This window comes from Tyto alba, unplaced genomic scaffold, assembly GCF_018691265.1.
Source record: "Tyto alba isolate M040663 unplaced genomic scaffold, T.alba_DEE_v4.0 Super-Scaffold_1, whole genome shotgun sequence".
NCBI classification, from domain to species: domain Eukaryota; kingdom Metazoa; phylum Chordata; class Aves; order Strigiformes; family Tytonidae; genus Tyto; species Tyto alba.
The window spans coordinates 9,021,932-9,037,246 of record NW_024881261.1 but is presented as its reverse complement, the minus strand read 5'-3'; the positions used below and the strand labels follow the sequence as shown (position 1 = coordinate 9,037,246).

The 15,315-nt window shown below is 34.6% G+C and overlaps 1 protein-coding gene across 8 annotated transcripts in view; it reads left to right on the top strand.

Moving 5' to 3' along the window:
- ATRNL1 (attractin like 1) overlaps positions 1–15,315 on the top strand; it is a 519,346-nt gene that overhangs the window by 289,884 nt on the left and 214,147 nt on the right. Inside the window, exon 27 of one of the 8 annotated variants that reach the window (XM_032988568.2) lies at positions 583–726. The exons of the other annotated variants lie outside the window; for them this stretch is intronic. Coding sequence (XP_032844459.2) covers positions 583–699 — 117 coding nt within the window. The 3' untranslated portion in view covers positions 700–726. Of the gene's footprint in view, positions 1–582; positions 727–15,315 lie in introns of those variants that run through there. 8 annotated transcript variants of the gene reach the window in all.

The window sequence follows — 15,315 nt, the reverse complement described above, 5'->3', positions numbered from 1 at the left end:
AACAATCACACTTCCACTTTCTCCTGTGTACACAATTTAAATGTCCCTCTAAACATTTTTATTTACCCTGGGATTTTTATACTGAAAAAGAAATCTTTGCTTCTTCCTCCTGTCAAAAATTAAAGAAATTTCAGCAATAGGTTGCAGAAAGTTAAATATTCTTTATGGTGGAATATTTAGAATATAATAGATTGGAATATTGCAGTTGAAAAGGATCTACAAAGGTCATCTAGCCTGACCACTTCAGGGCTGACCAAAAGTTAAAGCATGATATTAAGGGCATCGTCCAAATGCCTCTTAAACACTGACAGGCCTGGAGTATCAACCACCTCTCTGGGAAGCCCATTCCAGTGTTTGACTAACTTCTCAGCAAACAAATGCTTCCTAATGTCACGTCTGAACCTCCCTTGAGGCAGCTTTGAGCCATTTCCATGTGTCCTACCACTGCATACCAGGGAGAAGAGCTCAGCACCTCCCTCCTCAGGAAGCTGTAGAGAGCAATGAGGTCACCCCTCAGGCCCCTTTTCTTCAAACTAGACAGGTCCAAAGTCCTTAGCGCTCCTCACAGGACATGCCTTCCAGCACTTTCACCAGCTTGGTCGCCCTCCTCTGGACACATTCAAGGACCTTCACAACCTTCTTAAATTGTGGGCCCCAGAACTGCACACAGTATTCAAGGTGAGACTGCACCAACACTGAATACAGAGAGATAATCACATCTTTTGACTGGTTGGTTATACTGTTTAATGCATCCCAATAGCCTTGATAGTCTCAAAATTGTAGTGGAAAAACATTGGTAAATTGATTGAACACAGAGGATTATAGTGTAGCATCTCAGACTTTCTAGGAAGCTGTTTGATGCTGTGACTTTGGCTGTGTTGTTATTAATAGTCATTGGAACACAGAGGAGGAAACAACCCTCTCTGCAAAGTTTATACTTTCCTCTTTTTTAATTCTCTCTTTTTTGTATATAATTTTCTTTTTATGCTAAGCAAAATTCTATATCTATTAATATCTGTAGTTTTGTCATTAAAACCATGGCACAACTGAAGCTTTTCAATAAATACTCATACATAAAGTCAGCTTATTATTTTGTTGACTAAATTGTTGTAGATGTGTTGGAAAATTTGGCCCAAATATTTGTTCTTACCTCTTTAACAAATGATTATACTTAGGTGAGATTAAATTTAGGTTATGTATACTGCTACATGTATGTAGCATGATTCAGATCATGTATGCCAATAGTTGTCATATTTCATTTTGTTCTCATAATAGAGATGTATACTTTTTAGACAGTGATTTTTTCCTCTTGAAGTTTCTAGTCCTGATAACACTTACTTAACGGTGCTGTAATCTAGATGTAAAAAGCCAAGTCTTTCTCTAGTTAATTATTTTTATTATTTTTTCTTAGCATACTGGCACTATGAGTGTTTAAATAACCTTTTTTTTTTTTTTTTTTTTTTTTTTTTTACTGTAGATCTACAGTGAATTTATATATGCTTTAAATGTGGTGGGTAACTAGCACTTATAGTTTTCCTTCACTGAAATCATAGCATACTAATGCCCAGGTTTAGCTTTGAACTGGTGGTACAAAGGAAAATGTATATTACAGTAATTATTTCGTTTAGGTGTTTTTTAATTTGGATGAATATTATTAAGCATATTCTCCCTCTAAGGGCAAGTGCTCATATGTTTGTTATTAATTGCAAAATACAGATGAAAATTACTTTAGACTACAGTATTCTATTCAACTTAGTATTTCATTTGAATTTGTCTCAATACTTAACTCATCAATAGTTCTGTGCAAAATTGTATTATGATGGAATGAAGCAATTTTTGATTTCATTTCACCTGTTAAGGTGGTTTTGTTGACACATTTGTTCTTAAACATGAACATATGAGTTTATAGATCTAGGGGGTCTGGTCTGTTTTCCATGGTTACTGTCCTAGATGCTTGAAACACAGTATTTTTAATGTGGTCTGTAGGCATCATCCTATAAAGAACACATCATATTAAAAGTTTTTAAAGCTTTCCAAGTATTATTTTCCTAAGGCTATCAAAAGCATTTCTAAGACTGTGTGAAATCTCATATAAGGTGACTGTTAAATACAACAAAAACATAAAACAACTTCTTTGGAAGAGCAAAATACAAAGAAATACTTGGCACTTGGACTAAAACTCTCAGAGGTCCATGCTTCAGTTCTGATCCCTGGTTTTCCTTGAATATAACTAGAGAAACTTAGTTGACTCATTCAGAAAACTTCCTTGTTTAAATTCAAAATTACATGAGTATATATTTCTTCCTATTTGAAATGAAGTGGGAAACAGCACCTAGAGTGTGGTAGCATTATGAATTGTAAACGTTTTAGCAAATCTTATTTTCAATCTGCTATTGAACATTAGCAGCAGTTCATGTCAAATACCAGTTTTCAATAACGTTCCACGTAATATGTTCCTTTAAATCAGAGAACTTGTTTTTATAGGTAGCATATTTTGTATTAATATTATTTGCATGAATGTTATTTCTATGAATAACATACAATTAGAAGGCAATCTATTGTTGAAAAGAATTATGAAGTACCTACTTTTAGAGCCCATTTAGCGGATGAGCTTTCCATCTCTCATTCTTGAAAGACAGGAATGTTTGACTCTTTGGGTGTTACTTTCAACATGGACAGAAGCTAGAGTAAGAAGTGAAATATAACAAGAAAATAAACAAATATGAAAAAGCATGCTGTTAATAGCTATGCATCCATTTATTGTTCATCCCAGTACGTTTTCCCTTAGAGGAAGAACAACTTTATTATCCAGTTCTTGTATTCTTTTACTAATGAATTTTAATAGGCTGTTGAGGCAAGCAAATAATTTTTTGAGGTTTTTGTAGACCTCTATATGTACCTGAAAATTCAGAACTTTGTCCTTTTTTGTCTTTTGACTTTAATGCTTAGCTAAATTGGATCATTATTGATTCTAAATTGAATGTAGTGTGGCCTCAATCCAATACAAAGCAAGAGCAAGCTGTTTGCATTGTGTAGTAGGAATGTCTCAATTTTCCCAAGAATTTAGGAGTTTTCTCTCCAGTTTCCTTCCAAATTCATTGCTCATTGAGCAAATATTTGCTTTCCACTTCTCAGAGCACTGCCCAAGTCTTACTGAGCAATTCGTTTGAATTTAGACTATGTTATATGTACATTTGAGAAACGATTATAGATATATGTCTGAAAATAAATAAATAAAGTGTCTTCCAAAAGACTTTAGCTGATTTTTGTCAACACTGAATTTAACTTTGTTTTTCCTATATTTATTGGTCTATCGATTCATTTAGTTGAAATAATTTTTCCCCAAGACAACTGCTTGCATTTTTATAATCTCTTTTTTTTTTTCATTAGAGAATTTTGGTTCTCATTTTTTCCGTACTTATAGTACTGCCTCTTAAGATGTACTTTAGATAAGGTATTTTGAACATCTATATTTATACTTTAACTCCTGACTGAGACTGTCTTCTTTCCTGCCTTCTGAAAGGGCACGAAACAGCAGATAGACTCTCTCTCACCTTATATCATAAAAGTTACTCACCTTCTGCATTGCAAGAAAATGGGAAGGATCATTCTTTTATTTCATAGTTCCAAAAAGATCAATCCAACTTTGAGCAGAAGAACATGAACAACCTCCTGCCTGGCATCCCTTGACACATTCCCCCACCCATCCCTCCCATAGATCCGTGACATTTTAAAAAAGGTTTTTAAGAAAGGTTGAAGTAAGATAATGAAATATTGCTCATCTGAGAGAGCTTGATCTTTGAAAGGAATAATACAGAATATGAGATGATTTCCAAAGCATTATTCTCATAGGACTGTCTTTCTTGAGAAACAAGCCAGAAGGAATTGAGAACATTCTTGTGGGTACCAAACCTCAAATTCCTACTTGCAGAGGAAGGTAACATTTTCAGGTAAGCATGGAAATTCATGTAGGAGTAGACAAAGGGCAAGATGTATTTTTTTGACAAATAAGTTAAAGGAGTTTCTAAGTATGGCAAAGTTTAGGGGCAGCAAAGCATTTTCAGAACTCTTACACTACATAAAAAGATCAGATATGAACTCTAGGTTTTAATCTGTCATCCTACTTTTTCTTCCAAAGACTCACAAATCTTTCTACCAGTACATTTCTTGGTGAAATTTCACTTAGTTCACTGGATGAAAAACTGAGAGCTGTCTTTTTCTCCCAAAAGATTTGTTAGGCCTCTTGCATTTTATACCCAGAATTCACCCAAGAGCTCATCCATGAAGTTTCAATCTGACTCTTTTTTCCTTCTTTATACAAAAAAAATTTATCATCTAGATTTACTAAATAAGAAAATTGAAGAGAATATTATTTGTTGTCTTGGCATATTGCATATCTATAGTATTCATTCAATCTTCTGTTGGGAATGGGTACAAGAGAATCTGTTCATAGATCATTTTACTGAAAAGCTTGATAGGTTGCCTGCCAGTTTTGTAGTGGCTCAAAGGTTTTGTCTCATGAACTACTTCTGATTGAAAGGCACCACACTGCAGATAAAATCTGCATCCAAATGTTTTCTTATTGATGGTGTGTTGAACTTTTTGCTGACAAGATTACACTGAGGTCACTAACAAACCTATACAGATGGAATTATAAACCACACAGCTTCTAGCTGAGGTGTTTGGCAAAGTATTTATTCTTCATAAAGTAAAGCAGTTGCTGCTCAGATACCCTTTGTACTATTCATTCATCCAGATGTTCTGAAGAATTGTTACTTTTAATCCAAAAGCATGTAATCACTGATGTACTGTTCCTTCTGCCATATAGACACACACACAATACATTTGTGTATCATTATGTAGAATCAGAGAATGGTTTGAGTTGGAAGGGAGATTTAAAGGTCATCTAGTCCAAGCCATCTACAATGAGCAGGGACATCTTCAACTAGATCAGGTTGCTCAGATCTGTGTCCAACCTGACCTTGAATGTTTCCAGGGATGGTGCGTCTGCCACCTCTCTGGGCAGCCTGTTCCAGTGTCTCACCACCCTCATCATACAAAATGTTTTCCTTCTATCTAGTCTGAAATATACATTTGTGTATACTTGATCAGTCGATTAGTTAAAATGCAGTTTTACATCTATTCTTATGAGAATCTCTTTTTTACATATTATTATAATTATACACTGGGAAGTTTACATATCTTGAAAAGATGACTTAGAATCTTATTTCCTCATGTAATACACTATAAGTCTCTTGAGCAATGACGAAGTAATGCATGATTGCAGGTTTATGTAAAAATGTTTGAAAGCATGGTATTATATGTGTAAAGTGCTTGCCTAACTTTAAAGGTTAATATCATTCCTTTATTGGAATTTTCATATTTATATATAGCATTTCATTATACAGTCAGCTGTGCACCATTTGCCTGTCTGAAAGAGTAGCATATACAAGCATAAAAACATGGAATTATAGAGAATGCTTGCTTTATAATGTGTGTGTGCAACACAACTTACTGCTTCATTTTATTACATAAGCTTATGTTTATTTAAAAAACTCCCCACCTTTCTAACCTTAATTTTAATATCACGTTAGTCTTATTCTCTTGAATATTCAAAGATTCTTAAAAACACACAAATGAAACTGGAATGGACTACTTCTTAATAGCAGTAGCAATTCATATAATAGCTTTAGGCTCATTTTTATGGTAACCCTAATAAGAACAAGAAAGTTCAGTTATGTCGATAGTACTAATGAATATAGACAATATGTGAATTTTAGCTAGAGCTTTTTTACTTTTTATTGTAATGATATTTGCATTTTTAAAATGTTCCTTTTAGGAAAGGCAATAATGGCTTTTGGTGTATGTAATATTGTTCATGGAAAGCAACGTGTGTAGTTTAGCAATAGTAATACACATAAAATACAGTGTATTCTTGAAGAACAACTGAAGGAGCAAAAAGAATACTTTGGTTCACTTGTATGTTTTATAGGAACCACCAATGGTAGATGTAAGGAAACCAAGAAATACTAATGCGTATAATTAAAGTACCCCAATGTGTAATATTATTCATATGTGTAGGTGTCTACAGGATTATATGAATTACATTTAAAAGTTGTTAACCTCACAGATCACTTTTCTTTTTTGGTAGCTTCTTGTCTGTTGCTTAGCAAATATCTTACACATCTATATGTACTTATTCATAGACTGTATGAGTAATCCTGCTGAAGTCAGAGGAGCTATTCATAGGACCAGAATCTCAACTTGTTATACTGCTCAAGCTCTTCTGAAATCAGTAGAGCTATGACTGCTTATTTCAACTGTGGATCTAGTGTTATTGAGGATAACTGGGGAAATTATTTTAGGCTGATGTTTTCGGCATTCTCTCCTACCTAAAATTTAGGCTCCACTCTGAATGAACCTTTCAAATGATATGCCTAGTTAGTTGACACTAGATCTTGTCTCAAGACTCCCTCTGCAGTCAGTATACAAGACACCTCCAAATAACAACTCATCCCACCCAATTTTTACAGTGTTCACTTATATACTCTGATACTTGTGGAGGGCTGACTTATTATTAATGATATAAATAACCCAGTGAGTCAAATCTCGTATACTGAGAGTTAATCTTTGCTTTAATTTTATAAAATTGAGGTTGTATTTAAAATACCGTCACTTAATAAAAGGAAGCAACTGATCAATTCCTATATTAGGACTGCTCACATTATGCTTATTATCTGTAAAGAAAAGTATTAAATGCTACCAGTGACATCCTCAATATTATATTGAAAAGATTATTTTGTGGAGTGAGTTAAACAAAGTTGATCTAATGCAATATCTCAAAACTTCATACAGTGTTGAGTCCTCCATTAACAGTTATCATAAGAGTAGGGGCATGAGATTGAAGAGCCCATCTTAGTTATTGACAGCTGTGTATCTCCTGCTGGAGGCATTTACCCCAGGAAGTAATCCTAGCTTTCTTGTGTCAACTCTGCTTATGAAATGCCATCTTCAGTAGGAATTCGCTGGGATCTGACTGCATAGAGTTGACCCAAGTTTTGCTCGGGCCACACGCAGTTCTAAAGTTCTGTGCCCTTTAGGGGGATGGCATGGCCTACAGAGGCAGAGATATGTTGGAATAGTGTTAAAGTAGTATGTAGACTGGAGGAAATTAACTATACTAAGAAAAACACTGGGAAGGTAGAAAAAAACAGAAGCCAAGTGATGCATCAAGTGGAAGCGTTCCTTTGAAATCATTACAGGTACACAATGGAAACCTTGAAGCATGGGATAAATATGTTGTAAGATAAAAAGTAATGATCTGGTTTCCTTTTCAGACCTTCCCTTCCACAAGTTTATCGGTTTAATCTTAAAAACATTTTGTCCAAAGGAGAACTGAAGAACATTATATAATACTGTACATTATATTGTCTCTTGAAGTTGTCCTTTAGAACTCATATAGGTTGTACTATCATATACTTTGGCAGGATAACTGGCAGGATATATTTTTTTTTTACTTTTTTTTTTCTCTTTTTTTTTTAATTAATGCTGAAAAAAGTATGTAAGTTAGAAGTAGAGAGCTGGCTTCTGGCTTCAACTTTTCTGGTGATCAAGTTTGGAACAGAAACAAACGCAAATAAGCTATTCAAGGATGCACACCTGAGCTATGAAAAGTCCTTCCTACCTCTAGTACCTTTAGTCACTTTTTTCTTAAAGTAAGTACATGTTAACATGTTTTTTTAAAACAAGTGCCTATAAATGACACTGGAGATCAGGATGTGTGTGCAGATAAAACACCCACTTTTAGCTACCACAAGGCATTTGTGAAAGCTTGCTAACAGATGTGTCTGTTTATTCAATCCACAAAAATTCAGTACTTCTTGTCCTTAAAAAAAAATAAATAAATGAGGGAAAGCATAAACTAGGTATTTCAATTGTATCTACATTTGACCAAGACAAGAAAATAGTTCTTTTTTCTTAACATAATAACCAAAGTCCTTCTTACATTTGCATAGTGTCATTAGCCTGAAGAGCCACAGAAGGCAATAATCAAAACAAATTACTTTCATTTTATGTGATTCCTGGGTCTATGCATAGAAGGAAGATTGGATGTAGTTATTAGTGCTGATAACATTACTTTAAAATTAATAGTTGTAGCATTCTGTCCAGTAGAATTTATTATCAAAGTTGAGCTTTCTAAATATGAGTGTAAAATACTGCTGGAGATAATACTAATGTTATAATGGACTATATTAATTCTTGCTATCTGTCACAAACCTGGTTAAATCTTTCAAGTATACTAGGTTAAGCTTTCGAGCACTATAACAGGAGGGTAACATTAAGGCTATTTAAGAGAAAAGGAAACTGGCCAAAAAGAAAAAGACTGCCTGAGTCAACTGGCCACTTGACAGAACCTGAGGAGCCTTTGAGCTGTATGGTATGAGAGGTTTCCATGGGACTAGTTATAAACACAAGAGCATTAGAAGAATGTTTAGCAACTACCTGTCTGGAAGAAGCAGCAGACAGTGAGAAAGGCAATCCTTAGTGGGGCCCTGGGAAGAAGCCAGGTAACTTCTTTCAAATTTCCGAGAAGAAAAGTCACTTGGATTTGTTTCCACAGTGTTAAAGGATTGAATATGGTGAATATATTCTTTGTAAATAAAGAGGATTGCACCAAAACAGATGATTCACTTTTTTTTCGTAACAAAAACAAAAGAGCAGGTGTTGAATATTGGCCCAGAGTGTCAGGACTCTTTTTTATGTTTCTATTTCCCTGTGTTTGAAGTATTGTGTCAATTTTTTGTCCACTATTAAAATGCAACTGGAAATTAGTTAAATTCTCCAACTTATTTTTTCAGTGCCTGCACTATTAATTGGTTTACTCTCTCAGCAGAATGTGCTCAGTGCCATGACTGTCAGTATTGTTGCTATCAAGAAACTATTAAGAACTCCACTTTCTGTAGATATCTGTACATGCCAACATTCCTTGGTGTCATCCCTCTGAACAAACGGTGGCTGTGCAGTTCATCTGGGCACCTTCTAGGCTTCTCCCCTTTCTCTGGGTAGAAGGAAATAGTAGGTTCCTGGTAACAAAATTTGCATTTCTATGCTTATTTCTTGAAACCTGCAAATACAAAGTAACAGTGGAACCTGGGGGTGGAAAAAAGCAAAACAAAACAAAACAAAAAAGCCTTTAGAAGAAATCATGTGTGTACAACACAGTCTTCAAAAAGGTAGAGGTACTTATTCTTTCTCAAGGATATAATAATGCAATGTTTATCCTTCCTCGAGCTATAGTTTTTATTGCTCCGATAGTTCATGAACAATAGTTGAGAGTTAGTGTGACCTGATATAAACTGAGCTCATTACGTTCATTTTCAACAGATAATTAATAATTAACATATAACCTTTGGCTTTCCTTTTATCTTCATGTATTGACAGAGATTGCATAAAAACATACTGTGTGTGGAAAAAATGCTTTGAAATGCAAAATTTAATTAAAATTAATGTAATGTTATTTTAGGACAGTTGTATAGTAGCAAAAGTACTATAGGGAATATGAATATTTGAACAGACCATTATTTTTATTCATGCTGTTCAATTTATACACAAGTAATTGCTGGAAAACAGAATACCATTTGATATTTTGGATGGAATTTATTGGGTTGAGTACACCATGACATTTAAATTGTAACATCAGTAAATTACTCTAGACTGTTTTAGCAATCAGTTGCCCCATATGTAATTAACAAAAATCAAACTACAATGAACCCTGTAGCTTAAGCTTTTTTGGTTTTCTGTGCTTCACATACATTCTTAAAATCACAGTTTCCCAGTTAAACTTATCATATCTAAATAGCTGTAGTTTCTTAGTCTTTTATATTTGTGTAGCCATGGTCAGAAATACTACTGGAGGAGGCAGTCAGGGAATAATACATCCCAGTCTGAAGTTTGGGTTTGGAAGGCAGTCATTTGATTACTGGTGTTATGGGTGCCTTTGCTTTGCTGTCTGGGCCATCAGTTTCCCCATCTGTAGAATGGAATCGGTTATAAGTTTTCTTTATATATTTTTCAGTAAAGATGCTGTTGATATTGATTGAGGGAACCTATTCTCATGACCTTTTTGCTTTATTCCCTGATATTTCTGTTCGTTCTTGGGCAATTTATTTAGGTATCTGTCCATTTAAGCAGGAAAAGAGAGTGAAATGGACACTGGATTGCTCTCTTAATTTTTGTCTGGGTGCATTTCTACTAATCAGAGATACAAACATATTGTGAAATAGAGTCATTTTAATGTTATAATGTTATACTTAAGAGGTTCTTTCAATATTTGATAAAATATATTATGGAAGTATGAAATATCTCACATGTACTTCATTTTCAGCTTAATTAAAACCAATCACCCATTTCTTAGGCTTTTATGCTTTCTGAGAATGTTCCATGATGTACGATACTGATTCTGCACTACTTTTTACCTACCATAATGATTTATGCCTTCACAAAGTTAAGGAATAATATTTCCAGAACAGTGAGAGCATGTTACAAAAATACCATACCCATGTGTATGTGACCTGCATGCAAGCATCAGACACACCACATTTTGACTTCATACCTTAACAGTGTCCATTAGTAATATTCCTGAACTTGTCCTCTTCCTGATTCACTTGGAAAGCAAGTCCAAATTGTTAATGTTGTTAATGACTAAATCAACCATGCATGAAATGTCCAAGTTTCACCTCTGGTTAGAGCATGTAGTATAGTATAAGCTCATAGAAAGCAACGAACATAAATCTTTTCAGTAGAAAGGGAGGAAAAAGGGAGCCAGAAAATTATGGTCAGTAAATTCCCAGAAACATCCTTCACCAAAAACTAAGCTGTTTGTAAGCACCTAGGGAACAAAAAAACCAAACCAAAACAAAAAAAAACAGCCTAGATGTGTTTTCATGAATCAAATCCCATGGAAAGAATATGCTTTTCTTCCAAGGTAGGATAAAGTCCTTTTGAATGGATGGGAAAGCATCTGATGCTTGTACAGTTTGGCATTATAAAGGCTTTAAAAAGTGTATCACATGATTCTTTAATAGGTAAGGCAAGGAAGCATTGCAACGATTACATAGCTGTGGAGTAGGTGCAATACTGGTCTGAAAAACATACTTAGATGTTCATTATCAGTAAAATAAGGTATTAACTAGAGGTTCGCTGTAGTTAACTGCATTAATTACGGGGTAACTTTAAAGACTAGGCCTAGCTGTAGATCTCATCAGTGTTTTTATTAATGGCCTAAGTTATGCAATTAGAGAATACATCTATTAAATTTGCACATACTAGAAGCTGGGTTGCAGATGTGTTGCAGGCAGGATTAGACTTCAAAATAATCTTTACAAATTGGAGAGAATATCTAAATTGGTGAATACTAGCTTTTACCTGGTAGAAATAATCATCTTCACAGAAACAGCATGAGGAGAAAGCTGACTGTGCTACAATTCTTCAGAACTGATCAATGTTTTAAAAAAGTTCAGTAGCTGAATGTAAGTAAACAGCAACCTAGTTACAAAAGAAGGAATATATTACTGACTTGCATTGGTAGAAGTACTAACTCTAAGGCATCTAATTCTTGTTCTTCACTGACTGTGGCCTTAACTGGAGCATCATGTCTAGTTTTGCCACTCCAGTTCAAAAAGCGTATGGAACATTTGGAAATGTTCAGAGGAGAGCGGCTAGAAAGTATGGCTGTCTGTAGATGTATAGTGTAAAAGAAGAGCATGGAGAGATGTGATAAAAGCCTTGAAGGTAGGGAACGAAATAATGTGTTTGTTGTATCTGTCATAGAAAGGACAAGAAGTGAGGTACCTGTGTTGCAGCAAAGAACATTCATCTGACACAATGAAAAATAACAAATTATAAAGATTAGTGTAGTGTAGTTCTGGCATAGATTGGTTTAGAGATTCTGGATACTCTGTAACTGAAAGCCTTTAAGAGTGGGATAGGCAAATATAGGACAGAAATTAGAAGACATAAATATATCTTTGAACGGGTTTGGGTGGTCTCTTGTCAGTCTCCTGAGGTCTCTTTTAACCATATGATCTTATGATTAAAAAACCCCACTTTGTGTTGAAGGCAGGGAGAGGTATTTTGTACATACCAAAAGCATTTTTATTTGTCATAGAATCACAGAATGGTTTGGATTGGAAGGAGCCTTTAAAGATCACCTAGTCTGACCACTGCAACCATGGGCAAGGACACCTTTCACTAGACCAGGTTGCTCAAAGCCCCGTCCAACCTGGCCTTGAACCCTTCCAGGGAGGGGGCAGCCACAACTTGTCATAGACTGCCTACTGCTAGGTGATATGAAATTACAGCAGCGAGTACCTGTAATGGTGCTGTAACAGTACCTGCACTGCCTCATTAAAGACTATTTTAAAATCTACGTGAATCTGGTATTTATACTTTCACTGCAAAACTGTGTCCCAAATGATGGTAAAGACAAGTAATAATTATCCAGAAGTTTAGTTGTTTTTCCATTGAAAAGGCTTTTAAGTGGCAGCTTTATTCTTTATAAATCTCATATGCATAAATGCAGCTTTTGATGTTATTGATGTTGTTTACTGTGGTTAAAACTTGAAAAATCTGATACCAGAAAATCAGGGTCAAAACTGGCCCATTGCCTTTTATACCACTTAAATTCCTATCTGTGATGTCCAGCTAACTGGCTGACAGCCATCTTGTATTTTTTTTTTTTTTTAACTTTTACTACTATTTGTATTTTTTAGTTTTGTGATTTGAGCTGGATTAATTGTTCTGGACCTGACATCCCTTTAATTGTGCAAATTCTACTGGCTTCTATTTAAGAGTGGCAAGTAAGGCAAGGTAGCTTATTTGAGGTTAAAATCAAAAACCATACACAGATCAGAAACAGCAGGGTTTTTATTGGGTATTATAATACATATTTTTGCATTTATTCTGGTTCTCCTTCAGCTGAACCAGTTTCACTGGTCTTTAAAAACACACCTACATATATTATACAACAGTACTATTTAGCACATGTGCAGAATTCTTATCAAAGGTAGAATACTGCATTTTGTGAATCATTCTTGCATTCCTGTATCCTATGAGAGATGATTTATCTGTCCTGCAGATGGACAATATATTTCCAGTACTTTCAGAATTACTTTTTGTTTGCTGCAATTAAGCTAACATAATTTAAGCATACTTTCTTCTTTTATATTATTAATAATTTGCATATAACCTTTGGCTTTCCTTTTATCTTGAATCATTGATACAAATTATATGAAATCATACAATTTAAGCAAAAATGCTTTGAAATGCAAAAATCTGGTTAAAATGAACATAGTGGTAAATTAGGATGTTTGTGTTGTTCAAGTATAGTGGTTGGGACATCATCAGTATTTAAATATGCTATTAGTTTTTCATGTTGTTTGTGCCTAAAAAGTGGTTTTGGCTAAAAATTTGGATCTAGCACAGTATGACACAAGCTAAATTACAGCTTTATTAAATTGCTTTAAATTGTTTTACCAATTGAAATGCATGAAAATAGCAAATGAATAAAACACCTACAATTTGCTTTTATTTTTGCTTTTTGTATGTCTACTTACAAGACTGTTATTAATTGGAAATAATACTATGACATAGAAGCTATTACCAAACACCATTTTGACAAAGATATTTATCTATGGGCTGAAAATCTCACTTTTAGTGGAAGGTAAGCAGCTTCATTTAGGTTAAACTTTTTTGATGGAAGAGGCAAGTATATATTTCTAACATAAAGAAATAAGGTGATTTAGCTGGATTGCTAGCAAAATAGGATATTAAGAAATATAGTCTAGCATCCTAGCAGTAAATAGGTTTTTCTAGTAGTTGATACAGTCAAAAAATCACTGTCAACCTGTGTCAAATTCTCATTCATAGCTAAGACTTATGAAGAAGAGTTTATATCCCCCTATTTTGCTGACATTTCTCTTAGGTCAGTCCGATATCATAATTTTGAAAAGTTTCCGCTATCTTTGAAGGATCTTTCTCTAATCCAGATATTTTACAGGAACCTCTCTCTGCTACCAGCTTGAGCATCAGTTTCACTTTTCATTGCATCCCAATTCTTAAGCTCTGTAACTGCCTATTTACTGCTTAATCCTGCAGCACTTCTACATCCAGTACAGATATTCATAGTTTATGGGACTTCTCACTCAAGGAGCGAGGGAAGTATTGTCTGTCTGTTTTTTAAAATTCCTTTCTTCTCTTGTTTAAGTCTTTCCAACATGAGCTGCAGGATATATCTGTCTGAAAACACCAGCTTTTCTTTTCTCTTCATGATGGAGGGAGACCTCAGGCAAGCAGTTGTCATGCAACACTTTCATACTGTATTGCTCAGTGTCCTCCAGGTGGAAAAGTAGTGTAAGTATTTACAAAATGTTTCTCTGATCAGAGATTCAGCTCTTTTTAGGCTTGGTCCCTCAGTGAGACTTGGCCCTCTATTAGCATTTTGGGATGCAATTAATTTAAAAAACAGTATTTACTAGACTGCTACCCATCATCTGAAGAACCTACTTGAAGCTGCAGTCTGTCAAAAATATGTTGGTGGTTTTTGTAGGAAATCAATTGCATATTTTACATTTCATATGAAAAACATTGACTTGGTTCACACATTTCTTCTTGTGTGAAAACTCTTCCCTATTTTACTTGGGGCAGTATTTTCCCCACAGTTCGTCTTAAAAGCTAGCTTTATTTACTCATCAGTGCCCTCACATTACTGTTATAAAGAAATCAGATACAATGAAGATTTTCAAACTATAGGTAAACAGTCTTCTGAATAAAGTATTAGTTATTGCCAGTTAGTTCTGCCTTGTGGGAAGAGGTAGCATGTAATGTTGTGTACAGAAAGTATGTCTTTCTCTAGCTTGCAATAATAATGTGGCACAAATGGGTAATGAGCAAATAAAGAACATGCAGGCATAACTCCACCTACATTTAATGTTTTTTCTAGATGTTCTAGGAGGCAGACTAAAATTTTTAACAAATAAAATTGCTAGAAGTGAAATCCTATAGAAGCTATTATCAGATTTCCTATTGATTTAGTGGGGTTAAAACCTTTGCCCATTAAAATTACTTGAGTTGTTCTAATCTAGTGTTATGCCCCATCATGATACTGTATATAAGACTTCTAGCCTCTGAAAAAAGTTGAGATACACAAGTGCCACAGTATGGTGAAATGTGCATAATGACTTCATATTGTAGCTGTTCTGTACCTAACTCTGCTGCGCTTTACATCAGGTGGGTGTGATTACTTTGAAGAATCCAACA